Source organism: Chlamydotis macqueenii, chromosome 2 (genome assembly GCF_036417535.1).
Source record: "Chlamydotis macqueenii isolate bChlMac1 chromosome 2, bChlMac1.mat, whole genome shotgun sequence".
Taxonomy (NCBI): Eukaryota; Metazoa; Chordata; class Aves; order Otidiformes; family Otididae; genus Chlamydotis; species Chlamydotis macqueenii.
In genome coordinates, this window is record NC_141557.1 from 88,618,558 (window position 1) to 88,639,985 (window position 21,428).

Below are 21,428 nucleotides of genomic sequence, written 5' to 3' on the forward strand. Positions count from 1 at the left end.
TAAGATGTAAAAAAGATCCTGAGAGACATCTACCAGCCTGTTGTGAGGAACGGCTGCAGACGCCAAGGTCAGTTCAGAAGGAGGGGGAGGAGTAATGCGGCTCCTGGCCAAGATTCCCCTGCAGCCTGTGGTGACGACCATGGTGGAGCAGGTTGTCCCCCTGCAGCCCATGGAGGTCCACGGAGGAGCAGAGATCCACTTGGAGCCCGTGAAGGACCCCGCACCGGGGGAGGTGGATGCCTGAAGGCAGCTGTGGCCCGTGGAGGGCCCGCTGGGACAGCTGTACTGGAGAGACTGCACCCGTGGAAGAGATGACCCACGCCGGAGCAGTTCCACAAAGGACTGTGGCCCGTGGGAGGGACCCCACGCTGGAGCAGGGGAGGAATGTGAGGAGTTCTTCCCCCGACCATGAAGCAGCGGCGTAAAACAACATATGATGAACTGACCGCAACCCCCATTCCCTCTTCCCCCCTGTGCCGCTCGGGGGGGGGGAAAGGTAGTAGAGATAATGTTAAGCTTGGGAAGAGGGAGGGGTGGATGGAGGTTATCTTGTTCTCTGTCTCATTATCCTGCTGTTCGTAGTAATAAATGAATAGTTTTCCCCAAGTCGAGTCTGTTTTGCCCGTGATGGTAACTTTAAGGATTTCTCCCTGTCCTTATCTCAAACCTCGAGCCATTTTTCCTTATATTTTCTCTCCCTGTTTTTCTCGGAGGGTGGGGGGAGTGAGAGAGAGACTGCGTAGTCTGGTCCGATCGGGGCTGAACTACGACAACAGTGGACCTAAGATCAGTCTTACAGGAATAACACTAGTAACTTCTTTGTGATCCAGTGTTTTCTTTCCTTTTAACAGGGTCCCTGCCATATCTTCTTAACACCATTTTTTACTTACCACATAGTTATTGGATTAATGCTGATTAATATTTTCTAGGACAAGAACATTAATTGGTTGTTAGAGTTCACCTAGTTTAGAGATGACATATGTCTTTTTCAGGAGAAAGCACTTGCCCTCTCACATAAATATATTGTATTGATCTGGAGTGATAATTTGATAATGCATTAAATTCTACTTCTCACATACTTTTTGTCTTTAAGCACTCTCCATTTTAAAATTTATTGTGTATCTTGCGATATTAAAAATCACAACAAAATATCCATTATTTTCTGGAGCATTATGTCACTCATTCTTGAGTATAGATGAATTTTATACTTTTCATTCAAATATTGCCATCTGAATTTGATAGGCTTCTGAAAAATAATTTAACCAAATAAGCAATTTTACGGGTTTTTTCCCCCTGATTTTGTCAATTTCAGTACAACACAGACCTTGTTTTGTTCATGGCTCTACCCAGAAGTAGGAATATCTATTTCTCTGCATTTATTTCCTTTAACTCTTTGATTTAATAAAATTTTGAATTTTCTTTAACCTCCCTTTATTTTTCCAGGAAAACTGCATTTTCTTTTTCTCTCTCTTGATGTAATGATTCTGAATTTATTTTAGTTTTATGTACAAGCTGTAACCTGGCTTGACTTTTAGGTTTCTTTTGTTGAATTGCTGATATTTCTACTTCACATTGATTTGTTTTTATTCATAATATGTTTGTAAGCATACAGCTGTCCAATTAGGTTAGAAGCCCCTGTGCTACTAGGTTTTTGCCCCCATTTGAGAATCCAATTCCAGATAGCTTTTTAATCTGCAGTACCAGCCTTCCTCTTCAATGAATTTGTTGGAGTGATTGGTTTGACTGCTTACTCTGTTTGTAGGAGGCTGCTTGTTTGGATTCATCATCCATGGTTACAGACCTACTTAATCTAGTTTAAACTAGAACAACTGAATCAAAGATAACTTTTTGCGAACATCCATCCTACACAATTCTCTCACTTTATTAAAGACAAATTTTAGGAAACTTATCTTATTGAGTCAGTGGATATTTAGTTATAAAACAGTACGTAGATTCAGTCTGTTGGTGGCAGCTTACCCCATAAATATTCATTATTTGAATTTCAAGTTATTTTGATTGGTACCGGAATTAATTAGGAAGTTTGTACTCTTTGACTGAAATAATTCTCATTTATCCTTGTAGTGCAAGTAGTCACTAATAAAGGATTCAAATCCACTTTTATTCAACATTGTGCATAAATAAAGTAGATGATGGTATTCTGAAATGAGGATATTATTTATTTACTGTGCTGTATGGTGAAACTGTATGAAAAAAGCCAGATCTTGAGAGCAGCCAATACTGAGTTTTTAATAACACTTCCTGATATTCCTCCAGGATTACTAAAGAAGCACCTGGCACTTCAGTAAATGCATTGGTCAGGATAAACTGTTTCTAATAGCACATTCTCTAAACTGTCTGTGATTTATTATTTATGTAAAGTGCTGTTCTACTTTGAAAATTGACTCTTCTGTTTAAAAAAAGAAAATCCAATGATAAAATGATAATTTATTTCAGTGTCAAATGTATTTGGTTGACATATCACAGTCTTTTTTTCTATTTACCAGTTGTACAGTCTTCAAATTATATGTGATAGTCAAGTTATGTTTTTCTTGAGAAGCATCTGCAACAGTATCAGACAGGCTAATGCATCCTTCAGTTATACTCTAGTAGCACGTTGCCTTGCAGTTGTGTCCTCTCTTAGAACTGTGCAGCTGTATGGACTTCCATGAGAGACCAGTTACAGCTGAGCGCATTATTTGGAAAATGAAGCTGCATAGAGGAGGCTGGTTTTGGTTGATCTTTTTTTTTTTTTTTTTTCTTCAATGTTGTGAATGATGGTGCTTAAGCCATAAAAGCAGTCAGATTGCTCTCCCCATTAAATGTATGCTAGTCATGCTAGTAATGAGCAAATGGCAGTAACAAATGCTGGTATGACTCAAGATGTGCAAGAACTAGAAGCATGAGAACAAGTTAAAAGATGTACTTGAAAAATTGGTGTTTAGAGCATGTGCACTTGAACACTTTTTTTCTTCTTAGCAACCATTTTCACTGCAAACATTCATATGCAAAATAGTTTTGGTTGTTTCTGCTGTCTCTGTGACACAAGAGTATTCTACCAGAAAGGCAGATTTTGCGAAAACTGGCATTGTAATCAAGGAATCTCTAGTCCAGTTGTCTTGATATTTTAAATTTATTTTCTGCCTGATACATAGTATTTTAAAAAGTTTAATGTAGCACATTATACGACTGTCTTTCATAGAGTATCCTAGCAATTAAAACTGCATTACTTTCCCACCACCCACCCCTCCATGATAAAAGTGATCAAGAGAACAGAAAAGAGCACAGCAGGCCTTTATCCTTGACAGCAGTTTCAATAGTCTAATTTTGTCAGTCTCCTTGGATGCCAATATTGAGAGAACATCAGTGCTGCTCCCTGAAGCTACTAAAACCAGCTTCGATTCATCTGTATTTCTGTTTGTTTGTTCTAGTTCTTGCAAGGTGGGCAGTTCAGAAGTTCAGCTGTTGGATCCCTGGAGTCTGTAATCAAGGCAGTGTGTAAAGAAGAATCTTCATTTTTCAGCAACGCAAATCTGTTCATTGACATGCCCAGAATCATGGGACTCTTGGAGGACAATATGGCAAAATATGGCATTCCTGAAGACTCAAGTAAGAAAAACTATCAATCACAAGTTACATGTATGCATTCAGAGTTTAGAGAAGTTTTTCCCTCTTAAATGGTAATATTTATATACCAGTCGACATCTCAGTTGACACTGTAATCCTGAGCACAAGGGTTGATCAATAAAAGTTTTATGGCTATGAGGTAATTGTTGATGAGACACAAGTGATTCTGTTTGTTTTCTATCTTTGCAAAAAATAAATAAGAATATTCCTGTCTTAGAGACATATTTATTAGAATTTTTAAAGCACTTGGTATTAAAAATGTGTCTTTGAGATACAAGATTGAGAATTTATTGCTGCATGCTTTTCTTCTGTGAACACAAATCTGTGGTATTATTGTGCAGTAAAATATGCAAACTCTCTGGATAAAATAAGTTTTTTAACAGTTGATATTCCTATTCTCTTTATCAAGTGCCCAGAAAAATCTCTTAGCTCTTATATAATGTCACCTTTGCTCCCTTTCCTCAATACACATTTGACTTACCCAGATTAATTTTAATGTTGTTAATAACCTTGCTAGTGCCTCGGTGTCCCTCTGCAAGAGAAGAATACAGTGATAGAGTGTCACTAGGGAAGGATCTGTGCCTGTGAATCATGGTGCTCTCATCAATCAGTTTCTACAACCAGAAACAGACTCTGGCTTGACTGGGACCCTTGGGAGGGAGCCAGAGCTCTGCCCTGGCCTTCTTCACTTGTGTGAGATATCAGTAAGCAGGCAGCTCTGTTTTTCTTGCCTATTTGAAGAATGGAGCTAGCAGAATGGCTGATTAGAGAGATTGTTTGGGACTTAGTTTCTTTCGAAGCTGTTTAGGCCAGAAGTACTATCTGTTTCTTGATTTTTTTTTTTCAAATACTATCACAGCTCTGGAGTGTTGTAAGGCCTTTTACCTTAGGACCTTGAAATATCTTTAAAGTATCAGTCAGTTCCAGCATTTCTATAAGTGAATTAATACACTTTCCCATATTTTACAAATTGGTAAATGAGGCAATGGAAAATTAAAATTAAAAAAAAATTATATGAAGCCACAGAAACTTTATTTCTGTTCCTTCACAGTGAGTAACTTGTATATATTTTGTGTACTAGACACTTGACAATGACTTTCTGAAAATCACAGCAAACTCAGACCAAAAAGTCCTCTGTGTCTTTAGCATATTGATGTTTCTGACTGGTCAGGTTGGAGCCTCTTAATTCTTTGCTGTCATTTAGTAATGATTGTGTTTAGTACTGATTGTTTCCTTGAAAAAAGTAAAAATTTGGGCAAATAACTTGACAATCTTAATGATACATCAGTAACACTTGTTAGCAGAAGTTTAAAAGTTTTGGCCTAGTTTTTCATTACGTACAATAATTTGTCTTCCTTGAGGAGTTAATGACATTACTTAGTATTTCTTCACATCACTGGAAATGGAATATTTCTAAATCCACTCAAAAGAAATAATGAAAAACCCCAAAACACATGAGCTGGGCATAAAAATCTAAATGTTTCTCACAGGAAACTCATTGCCTTTACTTGAGTACAAATGCAGTGGGATATCTTGGAAGCTATTCCTTGGATCCTAGTTCTGAAGGACATACACCCTAATGCATTAATAGCTCCATCTGATGTAGGAACATGTTTTTTGGTTAAAGAATGGAAAAGTGATTTGATTAGATTTTTGAAATCAAGAAGTTAAGTGTTGCGCAATTTTTTCCCTGTATTTTTTGTAGATTCTTATCAAACTATTAAAAAAAAATCTATATTTGTGAAGGAATTTGTGTATAGCTACTTTTTTCTTAAGTAGGAATAGAAAGCTACAGAAAAACCAAGAGTGTGGAGTGAGTCTGTTTTTTTTTTTAAGGTGACTTTTCCCTCAGCATTCATTTTGTGGACAGAGGTTTTGCAGATGTCGTTCCCCTCTAAAATGCACTAATGTAACTTTTAGGACAGATGGGGTTCACAGACCGCTTTTCACAAATATAAGAAGCTATTTGGATTTTGATTCTTTTTTTTCTTGTCTTATGTTTAGAGTTCTGCATCCTCAAAACTATCATAGACTGTGGTTAAACAGTTTCTATTCAGGGACCTGTAGTGATTGCTTAGTGGCAGTGGGATGGTATTTGGCATGGTGCTATGGCAGATCCTAAACTAAACCCCAAACTTTTCTTTGAATTAAAAAAAAACCAACAATAATCCAACCTCATCTGTATTGTCTGTCTTAAATGTGAGTCTATCTTTGGTTTTGCAGCTCCATTTTGCTTGAAGCTTTATCAGGAGATTTTGCAGTCTTCTAATGGGGCTTTACTATGGACTTTCCTGAAACCTTTATTACATGGGAAGATACTGTACAATTCAAACATCAACATGATTGACCTGGTGATGGAGAAGGTGAGTATCAAAAGAAACACTATTTCTGTTCATTGATTTTTGTCTTTGTACTTAATTTTGAAGGCCCACTTCTTTCAGGGTAGGTAGAAGCAATTGGATAACTGCCTTTCAGAAAACTGCATCCACCCTGCCCTCTGAGTTCTCATGTCATTCTCACTTTAAGCTTAGTATTTTTCTTAACTTTTATCCTACTTGTTACAGTGGCTTCACCTCAGTGTGAAAAGCAGAATTTTGTTCAAAGTCCCTTAAGCCTTGTATAGAAAGATTAAAAGAACACATAAGCAGAAGTGTTGTGTGAATCATGTTGTATCAAGGTGTAGGATATAAGTATTCCAAAGTGAGCTTTTGCCCTCAACGTTTTCTTGTGATGGGAACTCTAATGGAGCAGTATAGGGAGCTGTGGGGAAGGGATGCCCCCGGAACGAAAGCCTGTTCTGAGGGAGTCACTGAGCTGCAATTAAAAAAACCCAACAAAACAACAACCTAGAGTGCATCTTTCCTGATTACGTTGCTAACACCAGTAGTATGAATGACCAGTAGTAGCTGAGCTGCCTGATGACTTGATATTATTCATCAGTTTTACTGTCTCTGCAGTTTTGCTATGGTAGGTGCTCTGTCTTGAGCGTGATTAGCTACAATGACATGTTTGTTTATGAGTAGCTTTGAGGCACTGTGCAAATTTTGTGTTTATCTTGCAAATATATGATTTTTACCCTGGAATACTACTTATTGCAAGAATGGTAATTTAGGCTAATTTAAAATATGAAAAAAAAAAAGCATTACTGCTTGTAAGTGGTACACAAAAGGTCTATGGTAACTTTAAATGTGATGGTAACTGTTTTCCATGTAAATGAAGTGCAGCATGGTATTCTGACTTATGCTCTAAAAAGACAGTAAAAAAAAACCAAAGTCAGAAAGCACATAGTAGATACTAGGTGACTTAATAGTTTCTGCTGTGAATCGGAAATAAGGTTTCAGTGATTTCATATTTTGCAGTTAAATAATTTAATTTGGGCAACAGGCCATCTCTCTGGAGTTGAGTATAATTAATTTCAAATTTTTAGTCAGCTAAAAATGAAGTTACTTTTGATCTTTATAGATGGAAATTCAATAAAGAATGAGTTGTAAGAAATTATAACAATTCCAAATAGTTTTGAATACATAATTATATTCTATGTCACAATTATATTTGGAATAATACACTTAATACATTTAGATGTTATTTTGCCAATTAATATGCCAAATTAATATGATGGGTCAGGCTTGCCAGGACTTTACTGCTATAATCTGTCAATTTGCTTTTTGAGCTTATATAAACTCTTAGTATTCATCGTGCCTATGGTGAGACGTTTTGCATCAACAACCTCTTCCTCACTTGCTTGTTCTTCAGCTTCAACTGAGGCAACTTCTTTTTAAATTCCTGTGTTTGTATGTCCCAACTATATTTATTTCTATTCTCTATTTCCACTACTGCTCTTTATTGTAATTTTTTATTATCATTATAGCAAAATTAAAATTTGCTCAGTACAGATTTCAGAATTATTAGTCTGTAGTCCCCTGGTTCCCCTAGCATCTTTTTTATGAATAGCATCGCATTTGTTATTTTCCAGTTCCCTGATAACAAGGGGATTTTAATCAGGAGGTTACACTAGAGTTAGTACTTCAACTATTTAATCCTTGAGCACTCTCAGAATTCTTGACTGGATGTCATCTTGTCCTGGAAACTACTTATTGTTCATTTTGCAAATTGTATGACCTTTTTTTACGGCTGCTTCAATTTGAGACAGAATCTATAAAGTGCTTCTGACACAGGAATGTCTTAAAGGCTTACTGTGGTGAATGAGAAAGCAAAAAAAATTTAAACAAAACCCTTTTTTTTCCCCCTAGTCTTTCTTGTTTTATTTTTTGGATGTAATGTCAATTTTTTAAACGGATATTTTCTAATAGCTTCCTACGGTATAATGTGTGTATGCACATGTATAGTCTTTCTCAAGTCTCTTTCAAATATTTTTTTGATAGGTGATATGTATTTGTTCAGTTTCCTCTGTGCTGCCTTAAATAATCTCTGTACCTCCCACACACAACTTGTCCCTTTGCTGCTTTTAATTTTTTTCGAATAGGCTTCTACTTTACGTAAAGTTCATTTTTTTCCCAAAATCCATGCTACTGCAGTAAATTTTTTTAAATTGTGTATATAAGGAGGTTGAATACAAGCACAGTATGGTTACTGCAGATCTTTGAAAGTGACTTTAGCAAAACAAAGAAATCTTTTGCGCTGTTCAGAATCCAGATCTGAACTCAGGAGAGTTTATGAGCTACTTGATATAACAATTTCTAACGATGCCTGAAAATTTGATCTCCTTGTTTTCCAGTGTGACCTGTTCTTGCTCTGTACTCAAGAAACAGCAATCTCTCATCTTGACTGTTCACTACCCTTACAGCCTTTCTAGTCTCCCTCACTGGCATGCTTGGACAGCCCGTTACACAATCCTAAAATTGTCAGGCCTGGAATTTCAGTTCATGAGGTTTCTGTGTTGCTTGTTAACAGAAGAACTTGTTTAGCTGATTTGACACCAAACTTTAGTTTAACATTTAGGATCACTCTCCTTTTGAAAGTGCACTGGGGAATCTCGTAGAAGTTAAATGCATAAATTCTTTCAGGAAAATGAAATTATCTGCTAGGGTCTCTTTCCCTTCTGTGCTACAGACGGGAAGAAAGATCCGCCACAAATTGTTTTCCCATGTTGTGCTAGGAGTGGGATTTTGCCAAAAACTGTGTATTTTCAGTAGGAATTATTGCAAAAAGTATGGTCCCAAATTGGAGTTTACAACTCATTGCAGACACTCTTTGCTGAGAAATGTCACAATCTCTACCGTAATAACAATGCTGGATTGTTCTTAAATGCATTTATGTGACTTATAACACCAATTTAAACAAAAAGATACTGCAATATTTTCTAATCTTGAGTACGCTTGTGATCTGTTTAAAACAGACTGGAAAAAATTGATAGTTGTTTGCTGGTGGCTAAGAGAGAAATTGTAGCTTATGTTTGGCTGGGTCAGAGAATATTTTGCTATACACAAGTCTTACTCTGTGAAAGTATTTTGAAATAGATTGATTGGTCTATTGAATTTATTGTCCAGACTGTGCTTACAACTTTCACTTTTATTATATATTCAGTCAAAATAATTGGAATAAAAGACCCACAAAATCTGGAAAGGCTTCCTTTTGAATATGTCCTCACTGTATATTTTTTTTTTGTCTTTCTGAAGCACCTTTATGAGACTCTGTATGAAAGAGATGTAAAATAAAGAGGTCTTTATGATACTTCAGGTAGGAAATAGACATGCTGCAGAGTTTTCTTTGGTTTGCTTGGTATTCAGAGACTGCAACAAATAATTTTCATTGCCTAGCAGGAAAAAGAAAACAGATATCCTTGCTGCTCACTGTCAAAGTGAAATGAAAAGAAATTGCAAAAGAACTGAAGCTTGCCAATTTTTCCTGTTTAAGATTTGCTGTGCATGATTTTTACTTCATTTGTCTTCACATATTCTTTTTCCCAGGCTAATTTCACTTTTGCTTTTGTGGAAAACTTGAAGACTTATTCTGAGACATGGCTTAGGATGTCTGAGGTTTTTAAAACCAGTGGAAATGTCCTTATGGTCTCACGACTGCAGGTTGGTGAACTGTAGGAGGGCTTCCTATTTTCCAGTTATTTGCTATGTGATCTAGACAGGATTTCTGTACGTGAAAAACTGCCTATCTATCTGGTTCAGGTTTAAAAAGAGATGAAAAAGAGGCAGGTTAGCTTTAAATTACGAGCCTACAGTGTGATACTAAGAAGCTTCTGAGACAAAGTGCTTGAAGTGATGTTACCTCACTGTGTCCAGTATTACCAGGCAATAGGGGAAATAAAATGAGTAGGTACTCTTACAGGCTTTATACACTTATTTAAAACAAATGTAAGATTGTAGGAAATGAAATATTTTCTGGAACATGCTTATTTGTCACTTGCTTTTTTCAAGAATATGTGCAACTGATAAAAAAAACCCCAAACCAGACGTGAGAAAAAACTGACTGAAAAAAAGAGTATTATTGTTACTGAGATTTTTTGCATTCTACATATTTGTGTCCTTTTTTTTTTCCACAATAAAACTTAGTTTTGCCATGTTTGACTTGTTAAAATATGCATGGCTGTTACACTTTGGGAAACTAAGCAGAATCTCATAATGGCCTATGCATATCAATTGATCTGTTAATTTTAAGTTAAATTGAGGAATGATGCTAGTAATCATGCATTAGACTTGCAGATACCAGGATGCTCTTATAGAGCTAATAATTTTTTTCCCCCTTAGAACTTGGCAAATGAGGTGAAGAAGTTAAAATAATGTTAAAGAAATTTCCGAATGCCAGGTTTTTAAAGGTATTTATTTTACTACTACCAGTGCTAATAATATATGTGGCCCAAAAGTCTTGCAGAAAAAGAAAATGGGTTTCTGTCCTGGAAGACTTGCAAGAACACGGATGGACTCACAGTTAAAATATTTGCAGTAAAGGACAGTGATGTAGAGCAATGGGGAATATATGTTCTACTGTTTGTTTGAAATGTGTGGAGTAAACCTGTTAAGAGGGGAAAACTTAAGACATGGAAAGGCTAAGTGACTTCTCCAGTGTTATGCAAGAAGTCTTGGTAATGGAATTGAACATGAATGCTTCTGTATATTTTATATTTCTTTAGAAAAAATAAACCTGAGGTAACATCTAATACTTTTCATTTTAGGAAGCCCTGCAAAACAATTTCATAAAGCACTTTATGGAAAGCAATTTGGATATTGACATGGAAAAACTCTTTAAAAAAATGCAAGCATATGGTATGTACATAAAAGTGCATGTACTGATTACCCTTATTAGACTTTAACTTGAACTTAGAACTACATTCAGTTGAAATTGAATGTTTTACCTACTTAAATGATACTAAAGTGCAAGACTTCAAATTCTCTTGTTGAGTTAGTCTCAAATACTTCTAATTATCTTTTTTTCTTCTGAATGACTGGATAATTTGCATTTCAAAATATTGAAAAACTTGAAAAATCTGTTAACAATTAGAAGTGGCAAACTGTCATAGGACAGTTATAAATATTATAAATGTTTATAAAATTAAAGGGAGAGAAGGACAAAGTAATCCCAGTACCCACAGTTCCATTAGGTAGTAGTAAATTTTTGTAGTAAATTTTGAAGGAGATCTATATACTTTAAATGGAAATAAATAGAAAATGAGATTGGATACAGTGTGTTTAATCAAAAGCTGTCTGTATTTTTTTCCTCCTTTTATTGCGAATTAATTGTGTGTGGTCTCCTTGAGCCTCAGAAAATCCTAAGATACAGTTACAATCAGGGAGCAGCAAGGCTGAGCTTAGGTCAGTACTGAGCAACCAGGGTCAGACCCAGCCCTGGGATGGCCAGACAAGGCCATGGGTGGCAATGCTGAGGCCAGGGCAGGATATCACCCGGTAAGTAGAGATCTGGGCCCAGACCAGCAGGTCCATGGCCGGGTCCACGGCCAGCCTGGGCCAGGCCCAGCCACAGCTCTGTGCAGCTCTGATGGGAAAGGAGTGGCCCTGGTTCAGATGTCTGTATGAGGCTGCCCAGCATTGTCCCTCTGGGTCACAGCCATCCTTGGCTGCAAGTCTCTTAACATGCAAGTCCTGCTGGAAATATGGCTGCCTCAGTATATTAGTTGAGCAACAGATGGATTTTGTTTGTTTGGACCTAACACTGGGAACTACATGATAGGTTATGGGCAAACTTCATTAAGTAGATATTGAGATCTCTGGAGTTATCAGGCCCGTCTTCACTGTTGCAGACAACATGATCACAGAAATCTGTGCATGTGTTTCTCAAGCTGTAGCTTTTTAACAGAGCTAAGGACATTTGACAATATGTAATATATGGTTAATAGTCTTGGATGGTAAATACAGGAAATCAGTTAAGTAGAATGGCTTATGAAACTAGAATTTCTTTATTTTACTGGAATACAGTCAATAAAATTAACATCATATAAAAAGTGAAAATCGATATGGCTATAGGTCACAATAGCATTTATGCCTTTGTGAAGCTCATCTGCCCAAAGTGCCAGAGCACTCTTCTGCATTACACTTTGATTACACTTCTTTTTACAGATTCGCTTTGTCATTTTGCTTCTTGAAAAATGACTATTTTTATGTTGGTTTTGTATATGCGTTTTGTTGATTTTATTAGTTTATAATCGTGTGCAGCTGCTACTGTAAACTCTTGTTCTTATGGGTTTTTTAAAATTCCATTACTCTTATACTGCATACAGCTTTTCAGTGCTGTAATTGTCTTGCTTGGATTCAATTAAAGTCTAAAATGTATCCATATATGTTATTGGTTTTATCACTCACAACCTGTTTATTTCCATCCAAAGCTCAAGTTTTCTAAAATCATCTAATCTATGTGAATATGTATTTTGTTTTCTAACTAAAGCAAATATTCCCTTAGTTTATTACATCTACACTAGCATTAAGCTGACTTCTAATTATGCTCGAATCCAAGGTGCTTGTGTTTGTATATCTTTTTTATTTTTTTACCTCTCTATGATGCTATAAAAATGGTTAACAGTGACATGTTGTTCAGCCTGCTACTCCAGCTGGAAAGTGCCATGGACACAGAGTGCATTGATATAGAACTCTTCCAACCTTTCTGTAGAATTATCATACTATAAGACCTTGCAGAGTTATCAGTTTCTCAAGCTGTTTTACAGTGTTACTGTATCAGTTTTACTCACCTGGAATGAAGTAAATATTTAACTGAGGGCAGAAAACTTTGTGGTTTTCTTTTTAAAACCTTTACTTTCTAAACTTGCTTTATATAGACAAGGCAACTGTATTCCTCTGTGCTTGCATTCTGACCCAGCAATTCGCAATACTTTACTGTCTGTCACTGATTTTGTATAAACCCTGTCACGCTAGAGCCTGTGTGCTCCTTGCTGGGCATGGTGCTTAATGAACCTCTCAAGAGGCACTGGGAGGCAGTTGTGCTGCAGCCTTTTATTTTAGATTCTTAGTCACTGAGTCTTTCTCTTGTCCTTCTTCTGTGATTTCTCCCAGATGTGAAGTGTTTTTTCATTATCAAGGAATCTCCCTTATGGAGGGCTATGTGTGATCTGGAATGTCACCGCCAGTGTGAAAAAAAACCAAGCAGCTTTCCTCCGTGCTACCCCTCTGTTGTCCTCGCTGTAAGAAGTAGTTTTATGTGTATGTAGGAAGCTGGAAAGAAATAGCTCTAACATCATCACTGAAAACTCTACCACCACCAAAATCACCTGATAACTAGAAACTTTCTCCTAATTTCTAACCTAAATTCATTTGTTGCTTATTTATTCCAATTTATTCTTCTTGCAACCTTTTACTTAAATAGCACACATAAACCCGTGTATTGTGTCTGTTCATATATATGTGTTCCTTCTACGCTAGAGTACAGAAGTTCATGCTCATTGTGAAAGACAATATTTTGCTTCCAGAAGCATTTAAACATGATGCCAGCTAGTTAATATTTCTTATGCTAAAATATTCAATAGTTTAATTCATAAGAGAGAAACTTTTTTAGTTAATTATTGATTTCAAATTAAGATATTTCAAAGATCAACTGGTGAAGAAATCTCTGGTGATTTTTGTGTATGTGTATATATAGAGCTATGTATAATTACACACACACATATATATAAAAATATAAGAATATTCTGTGAAAGCTTAACCCTACTATTTGAGCATAATGTTAGGAATATTCTATTCTCTCTAATGCCATAAAACAAGTAGCAGCTGTCGTAGTTCAGCCCTGATCAGGACTAGACTACGCAGTCTCTCTCTCACTCCCCCCACCCTCCGAGAGAATAGGGGGAGGTGATATAAGAAAAACGGCTCAAGGTTTGAGATAAGGACGGGGAGAAATCCTTAAAGTTACCGTCACGGGCAAAACAGACTCGACTTGGGGAAAACTATTCATTTATTACTACAAACAGCAGGATAATGAGACAGGGAACAAGATAACCTCCTCCCACTCTTCCCTCTTCCCAGGCTTAACATTATCTCTACTACCTTCCCCCCCCCCCCCCGAGCAGCACAGGGGGGAAGAGGGAATGGGGGTTGCGGTCAGTCCATCACGCATTGTTTTACGCCACTGCTTCATGGTCGGGGGAAGAACTCCTCACATTCCTCCTCAGCTCCAGCGTGGGGTCCCTCCCACGGGCCACACTCCTTCATAAAACTGCTCTGGTGTGGGTCATCTCTTCCATGGGGTGCAGTCCCTCCAGAACAGCTGCCCCAGCGGGCCCTCCATGGGCCACAGCCTCCTTCAGGCATTCGCCTGCCCCAGTGTGGGGTCCTCCACGGGCTGCAGGTGAATCTCTGCTCCTCCATGGACCTCCATGGGCTGCAGGGGGACAACCTGCTTCACCATGGTCATCACCACAGGCTGCAGGGGAATCTTGGCCAGGAGCTGCATTACTCCTCCCCTTCCTTCTTCACTGACTTTGGCATCTGCAGCCCTTCCTCTTAAAATAAAAATTCTTCACAATCGGCAGGCAGATGCCTCTCAGGTTCTCTTCACATTTCATCTCCTCTCCGCTTCTTGCAGCCAGGCTGGGCCTAGTTGGACCCAGTCGGCTGCCCGGTGGGAGGCCAGAGGGTAAGGCCTGCAAGGCCTACAAGGCTCGCGCCTCCCCCTGTCCCCCTCTCTGCCACCACTCAGTGTCTTCACATCTTCTCTCCTTTTTTTTTTCTTGTTTTCCCCTTCTTAAATACGTTATCACAGAACATTCTGCTGCCAATTGGCTCGTCCTTTGCCAGCAGCAGAGCCACCCTAGGCCTGGCTGAGTCCACTGAACAAAGAGGAACAAGTTCTAGCAGCTTCTTACAGAAGCTGCTACCGTAGCCCCCCCTCACTAAACAAAACCAGAACAGCAGCATAGGTATTTCCTTTGTTGTCCTCTTCAAGGATAGCAGTAAATAAGACAGAATATCTACAATTGACATTGTTTTCTCTGAACACATGAATTCACCCTGACATTTCTTGCCTGTCATCTAAGTTCTAGACTATCAGTTCCTCTACTTTTTCTCTGTGATCTTTGTTTGTTCTCACTGATAATAATGTCTTTTCTCCAGCCTACTCTATACATTTTTCTTGTTATCTACCTTCCTATTTTAATATTTCCTATGCTGATACTGAATACAATCTATGATCCAGGGTTTGCCTGTCACCACTGTTATGAAATAAGGTGATTGCCTATCCTTTTAAAAGCCTATATCTTCAAGTGAGTCTTGAAAAATTTAAGATGGAAACTTGTATTGGATGTTTTATAACATTGTTTGTTACCTGAGAAATTCAGAAGTTTCCATTAAATCCAGACCTGTTAAGATTGTTTCTAGATCATGCTATCCTTCTGGTTATTCTCTCAAAAGTAAGGATATAGCACTGTCTCTACATTCTCTACCAATGGATGAAGATTGGTATTCCTCCAAAGGTTCAGTGTTTTTGGAAACCAGGCTTTGGTTGAGGTATACATTCATCCTGGCTCCATAGATAAGATAAAAGTCAAAATGGAGGAGTGTAGGTTTTTTTCCAGATGCTTATGCCCTGTATAACAAGGTGCTTGAAATATTTGTAGTGTCAAAGAGACAAAAACTGGCCAATGTATTACTAGATGAGAGAGATGACTCTCTTGTGATGTTCAAAGTACAGTAATTCACTTGTATTTGTGGGAGTAGTAATGGGAAGAGAGGGAAATGTTAAAAGTCCTACAGCTTCAAGAACATGGTCTCTTTCTAGAACTTTGCTAGAATTTGTTACGTTTTTCTTGTTCTGAAATTAAAGGAAAACATAGCTGAGGACTTGTAAAAGCCACTGAGACATGAACTACACTTCCACAAGTTCACACTAAAATTTCTCTGTTTTCACAACTTCTTCCTTTTTTTTTTTAAATACAAAGGGTGTTTGCTCTTATAGGACATGCAAGTGAGAACATACATTTCTGTTCTGTTCATTAAATCTAAGGAAGTCCAATTTGTTTCCTCATCTTAGAAACTATGATGAACAAGATATTTAACAGCTCAGCAAGTAAACAGATCGACCTGTTGTCACAGCTTGTAGTAAATATCTCTTCCTGTGTGTTATTGGACCGCTTCCAGCCTTTTGACTCTGTTGAGAAATTGGAGGAGAAGGCTCATGAACTTATGCAGCAAAATAATTTTTTGGCTAGTAAGTACCTTATTTAAAATGTATATCGACAGAAAACATCAGACTTTGTATTTGTTGTCTATGTTTATTGATAAGGTAGGTTAAGCTTACACAGTTTCAAAGAATGTATGAAAACCCATGTAATACAGCCCACATTTGCCTTAGAGGTGTTCCCCAACATTTAAATGCTGTAATACATGCTGTAAAGATTAGTTATATTGTTGTTTTAATTGTGGAACTACCAAGTGAGTTCTTGGAGTCTGTTATTTCTAACAAAATACTGAAACGACTAGTCATAATGTTTAAGGTAGAATAAAAAGAGCTGAAAAATATATAGTACTGAGGAAACTTGACTACTTGTGACAAGATAATCTAGTTTGCATTCTTTCAAATTTTAATTTTTATATTCTTGGATTTGCAAAAAGGAGGAAATAAAGGGTTTTTTTTTTCTGGGGAAGTTTTATTCTTAAACCAACACTTCAGAGAAATTAACTTGCTTATTCAGAGTGAATAAATTCTTAAGAAGTGGATATATTTCTTTTCTTCCTGGTGATTACACTATCTATACTTTTCTTGCACTATATCCTTATTGCTTAGAATCAATTAATTGTACAAAAGAGTTTAAAAGTTAGGAATGTTTTTATTGTTACAGACACTTTTTTTTTTCCTGCATAAAATGTTTTAAATTGCATGTAGCCTTTTCCAAAGAGAACCCCATTTAAATCTATATAAAGTGTGCCATGTTTCTTCCCCTCTTGTTTTGGTTTTTATTGTCTCCCTGGACTCATGTAAGTACACAATAGAAGACATGTCAAAGCAGTTCTAGAGAATGAAACCACTCAGTTTGGAATCCTGTGGTTTTTTTTCTGTAACCTGCACAGTACACCCATTTGCAGAATGTGGAAATTACCACCCTCCATCAGTATAAAAGCAACAGGCCATACAATGAGATAAGGAAAATTTCTCAGGAGTATTTTGTAGGGAGTGAAATTGTTTGCCCCTTCCAGGGAAGAAACAGACAGATAGATCGTGACCCTCAGAAAATTGAATTGTCAAGTTCTAGATGTTGCTTCCACTTATATAGGGAAGGGTCATATGCTAACATAAGCCAAGACATTTCTTGGGAGTTTTTTCAGTACTGTGGCGTTATAATCTCTTCACTTGTTTAAAGAGGGAAGATGGCATTTTAAGGGACCTAGCCATGTCCAACATGTCGATATTACATGCTCAGATATAGGCATACAATCCTTCCATAGTAAGATATGAAACTAAAGTAGAATTTTCCTTACTTTCTTTGTAGTCCTCAGAGCCTTCGTAATCTCATGAAATGTCTTAGGAAGTTAAATGTTTGCATAAATGGAAAAATGAGATTGGCTAGTTGAGAAAATAAGCTTTACAACAGAGTAAAGTATTCTAGACATATTATCTTTCAGAAAGCCAGGCAGTAGGTAAGACATCTCTCCCCTTTGCTAAGGTAAAAAGGTCAATATTTCACATTCATCAAGAAGTCCTAAAAAATCTGGGTCATCCAGAAAGAAAATACAAGCAATTTGCTGCATTTGACTTCATCTTTCCAGCTACAGATTAAGCGCCTTTTCTTCTTGTGTCAGGTATCATCTTCGATACGCCAAAGAACAAGACGCGAGATTCTAGCAATCTCCTTCCACGACATATTTCCTATACAATTAGAACCAGTGTTCTCTATAGCATGAGAACAGATTTGATTAAAAACCCAGCATGGAAATCCCATCCCCAGAAATTGCCATCAGATGGGTTTAAATACAATCACATCTTTGTTCCTCTTCAAGACATGATTGAAAGGGCAATTATTTCAGCACAGACTGGGACAACTACCTCAGAGCCAGCCATTCAGGTGCAAGCCATGCCTTACCCTTGTCATACCAGTGATCTGTAAGTAAACTTTCACTTTTTAATATGTATGTCCAGTATCAGAATATTACAGCATAGCAATTGTTTAACAGCTGTGACCACAACACATTATGCAACTTCTGTCTGGCAAATGATGTTTTACAAGCAGCTATACTACGGAGAAGTCTGATGGATGGAGACTGTGTCAACATATTGTGCGACTAACATAGACTGTGCTAAGAAACCCATTTTCCATCCTTATTTGTCCTATACACAAACTGTAAATCGGTGCCTGGTATGTGCTGAAATACAGCGTAAAGTTGATGAAGCAAAAGAAAAACTGTAGGATTGTTTTTTGTAAAACCATCAAAGCATCTTGACTATTTGAATATAAAATTAGTCAGTGGTAATAAATCTGTTAAAGCAGAGCAAAAGTTAACTGGCTTATGTTATTCCTTACTGTCCAAATGTATTACTTAGGTGTAGGTACAAGTCTGAATTCTGTTTGACTTTGAATGGAGCCCTAAAGAGTGGTTACATTACTTGTATTGTTGACAAATAGTAATCTAATATTGTAGTACCAATACATATATTTAACTTGTTACGTGAAAAGTAAGCAATTCTAAACAGAACAAGAATAAGTCTTATTGCTCATGTCAGATCTTATTTTGTGCATCCTTTGAGAATAGTCCCAGTATTAACCTGTTAACGTTCTGCTAAAAAATATTTTACCTTTGGGGGCTAACAAGTCTGCATATATATTTTTTCATAGATTCTTGAACAATATAGGGTTTTTTTTCCCACTTATGATGATGTTAACATGGATGCTTTCAGTTGCTGGCATGGTTCGCAAACTAGTTTATGAAAGAGAAATTAATCTTGAAGAGGTAAGAGATTAGCCTCTGAAAATAAAATGTATTTATTAAAGTGTAATGAAATACAGAACTTAAATTTGAGGTACTTTTGTGTACTTATAATCCAACTGGCTTTATTTTCACTTGTTTCCTCTGGACAGTAGATTCTAGTTCTAGCTTCCAACTCGGACTCACAACATTGAGCCTCAGTTCTCTTAGTGTGCAAATGTTTTCCCTGAAACAAAAAGCAACAAGCAAGAGATCCATAAAAGTTGGAGCTCAAAACTGTTTCTAAAAAGTAATTATGATTAGAGTGGTTATTATTTTTGATTCTTTTTCATATTTTACTATATGTGGCCTAAAATGATAAAACTTCCTAAACCCAATAAAAAATTTGACATGTACAGTGTAATTGTCAGAAATCTAAAAGAAGATGACAGAAAAAATTAGACAATTAATTGCTTATATCAACAGCTAGTCTTAGCAGGTGCTAAGCATAGGGAAGGACGGGGGTTTTATGATACATTTTCTGTATGGATAAATATACTTTTTTAAGAATTATACTGGACTTTATATTGTTGGCATAAGCTTTTTAATTTGGAAAATTATTTAATTTCTCTAAAATTTGTGTTGTAAAATAGACCTTTTAAATACTTTAAAATATTAAACAACATAATAAATTTAACTTTTATCATCTTTTGAAAAATGCTTCGGAGGTAGTATTAGCTTGTTTCCAAAAACATTTTTTAAAAAGAATGGGTGATACATCATACTTGGCTAAATTATTATTTGCATGCTAATATATAAAGGTATATACATATCCATATATTACTATTAGTTCAACACCAAGTTGTGAAAAAACATTTGTTTGTACGGTGTTCTAGATATCCTCAGTACTTTTTAGAGTATAAAAAGGCACACTCCTCACTGGAGGACCAAGTAATCTGACATCTGGTCCTGCAACCCTGTGCAAAAGAGAGTTGTGCCTGAGCACTGAGATTCCTCATGTTAGTATGTGATAAGCTCAGAGCCAGCCCTGCTCAGGAACTGTGTTTGATCCAGGAGAGATCAGCAGAAGGGGTAGCACAGGAAAAGGGAAAAGAGATTAGTAATTTAAGGGGAAGGTAACTTCCTTTGAGGAGCTGATAGTGTCTTGGCAGCAACATGTTTTGCTTTTTAAAAAAAAAAAAGAGAACAACAACATTTATCTCTTAACATTAATTCTCTGCTATGTTGTCTTGCAGTATATGAAGACAATGGGTGTACATCCAGCTATTCATTTCTTCGCTTGGTTTCTGGAGAATGTCATTGTGCTCACAATAAGCAGCTGTGCTCTGACCATCATTTTAAAAACAAGTGGTATCTTTGCTTATAGCAATGGCTTCCTCATCTTCCTTTTTCTCCTGGATTTTGGAGTTACAGTTATTATGTTAAGCTATTTTTTAGGAGCGTTTTTCAGCAGTGCGGATACAGCAGCTCTGTGTGCCAGCCTTGTGTATATGATCAGTTTTTTACCCTACATAGTTTTGTTGGTCTTGCAGAACCAGTTGAGTTTCACCAACCAGATTATAATGGTAAACATTTATTTTTCTTTTCTAATTTTTCTCCTCCAACTATCTTGTAGATTTCCATTATTTTGAAACTTCAGGCTCTAATTTACTACTTTTTCCACAGGTTTCTGTTTGCTTTTGTGTTTCACTGGAAATAAGTCCCATTAATAGATATTAAACTGAGAAAATGTTTTGAAAGTAGAAGGGAATAAAAAAAAATTTAAGGTAAATCTTGTAAACCTACAGAAAATGTATGGAAGTTGCATTCCTCACGCTGATGAGTTCTCTTTATGTTTTGGCCTCAAAATGTTTGTAATGTTAGTGTGCTTTCAAGCACACCTGATGACATGCCACTGTTGAAAGTCATGATTTGTTTTTAGGGAAAACTAGTGATAAATTCTCTGTTAAATACAATTTGGATTAGATCAGTACTTATCTAGCTATACAGTCTGAGGTATATGTTTTTTTTGGCATCAGTTCTTCCATATTCTTTCCTGTTTTATGTATGTCATAGGCTATTTTATGTCTTTGTACTGTCTTAACATACTGTATCCCTGATTGGGGCATCAAATGTCATCATCATACAATGCAAACCATATTTCACACATTATGGCTTCACTTTTTCAAAATAACTCACATGCTACATTAAGCTTATGGAATAGTTCATACACTATTTAAAAAAAATGGACACTTTTTCAGTGTCAGTCAGATAAAATATATTGATTCTTTGCATACAAGTAAGCACAGGTGCAAGATTGCAGAATTAAGGCATAAATAGGCAGGGTGGAATTTGTTGGATTTTTTTTTTTATGTTATTGCATTTTTTTTTTTCCCTCTGGACTACAGAGAGGGAAAAGTATGCATCAGATAACTTGCACACTTTAAAATCAGTTATTTCAAACTAAGTCTTCAGATA

General features: G+C 36.6%; 1 protein-coding gene across 1 annotated transcript in view; it reads left to right on the top strand.

The window, feature by feature from the left end:
- The window catches only part of LOC147601720 (ATP-binding cassette sub-family A member 13-like), a 145,943-nt gene that overhangs the window by 13,102 nt on the left and 111,413 nt on the right, over positions 1 to 21,428 (top strand). Inside the window, exons 8-15 of the mRNA XM_086741487.1 lie at positions 3,429 to 3,606; positions 5,848 to 5,987; positions 9,552 to 9,665; positions 10,769 to 10,859; positions 16,084 to 16,260; positions 17,850 to 18,150; positions 18,881 to 18,995; positions 20,207 to 20,536. Of these exons, the coding sequence (XP_086597613.1) occupies positions 3,429 to 3,606; positions 5,848 to 5,987; positions 9,552 to 9,665; positions 10,769 to 10,859; positions 16,084 to 16,260; positions 17,850 to 18,150; positions 18,881 to 18,995; positions 20,207 to 20,536 (1,446 nt within the window). The remainder of the gene's footprint in view (positions 1 to 3,428; positions 3,607 to 5,847; positions 5,988 to 9,551; positions 9,666 to 10,768; positions 10,860 to 16,083; positions 16,261 to 17,849; positions 18,151 to 18,880; positions 18,996 to 20,206; positions 20,537 to 21,428) is intronic.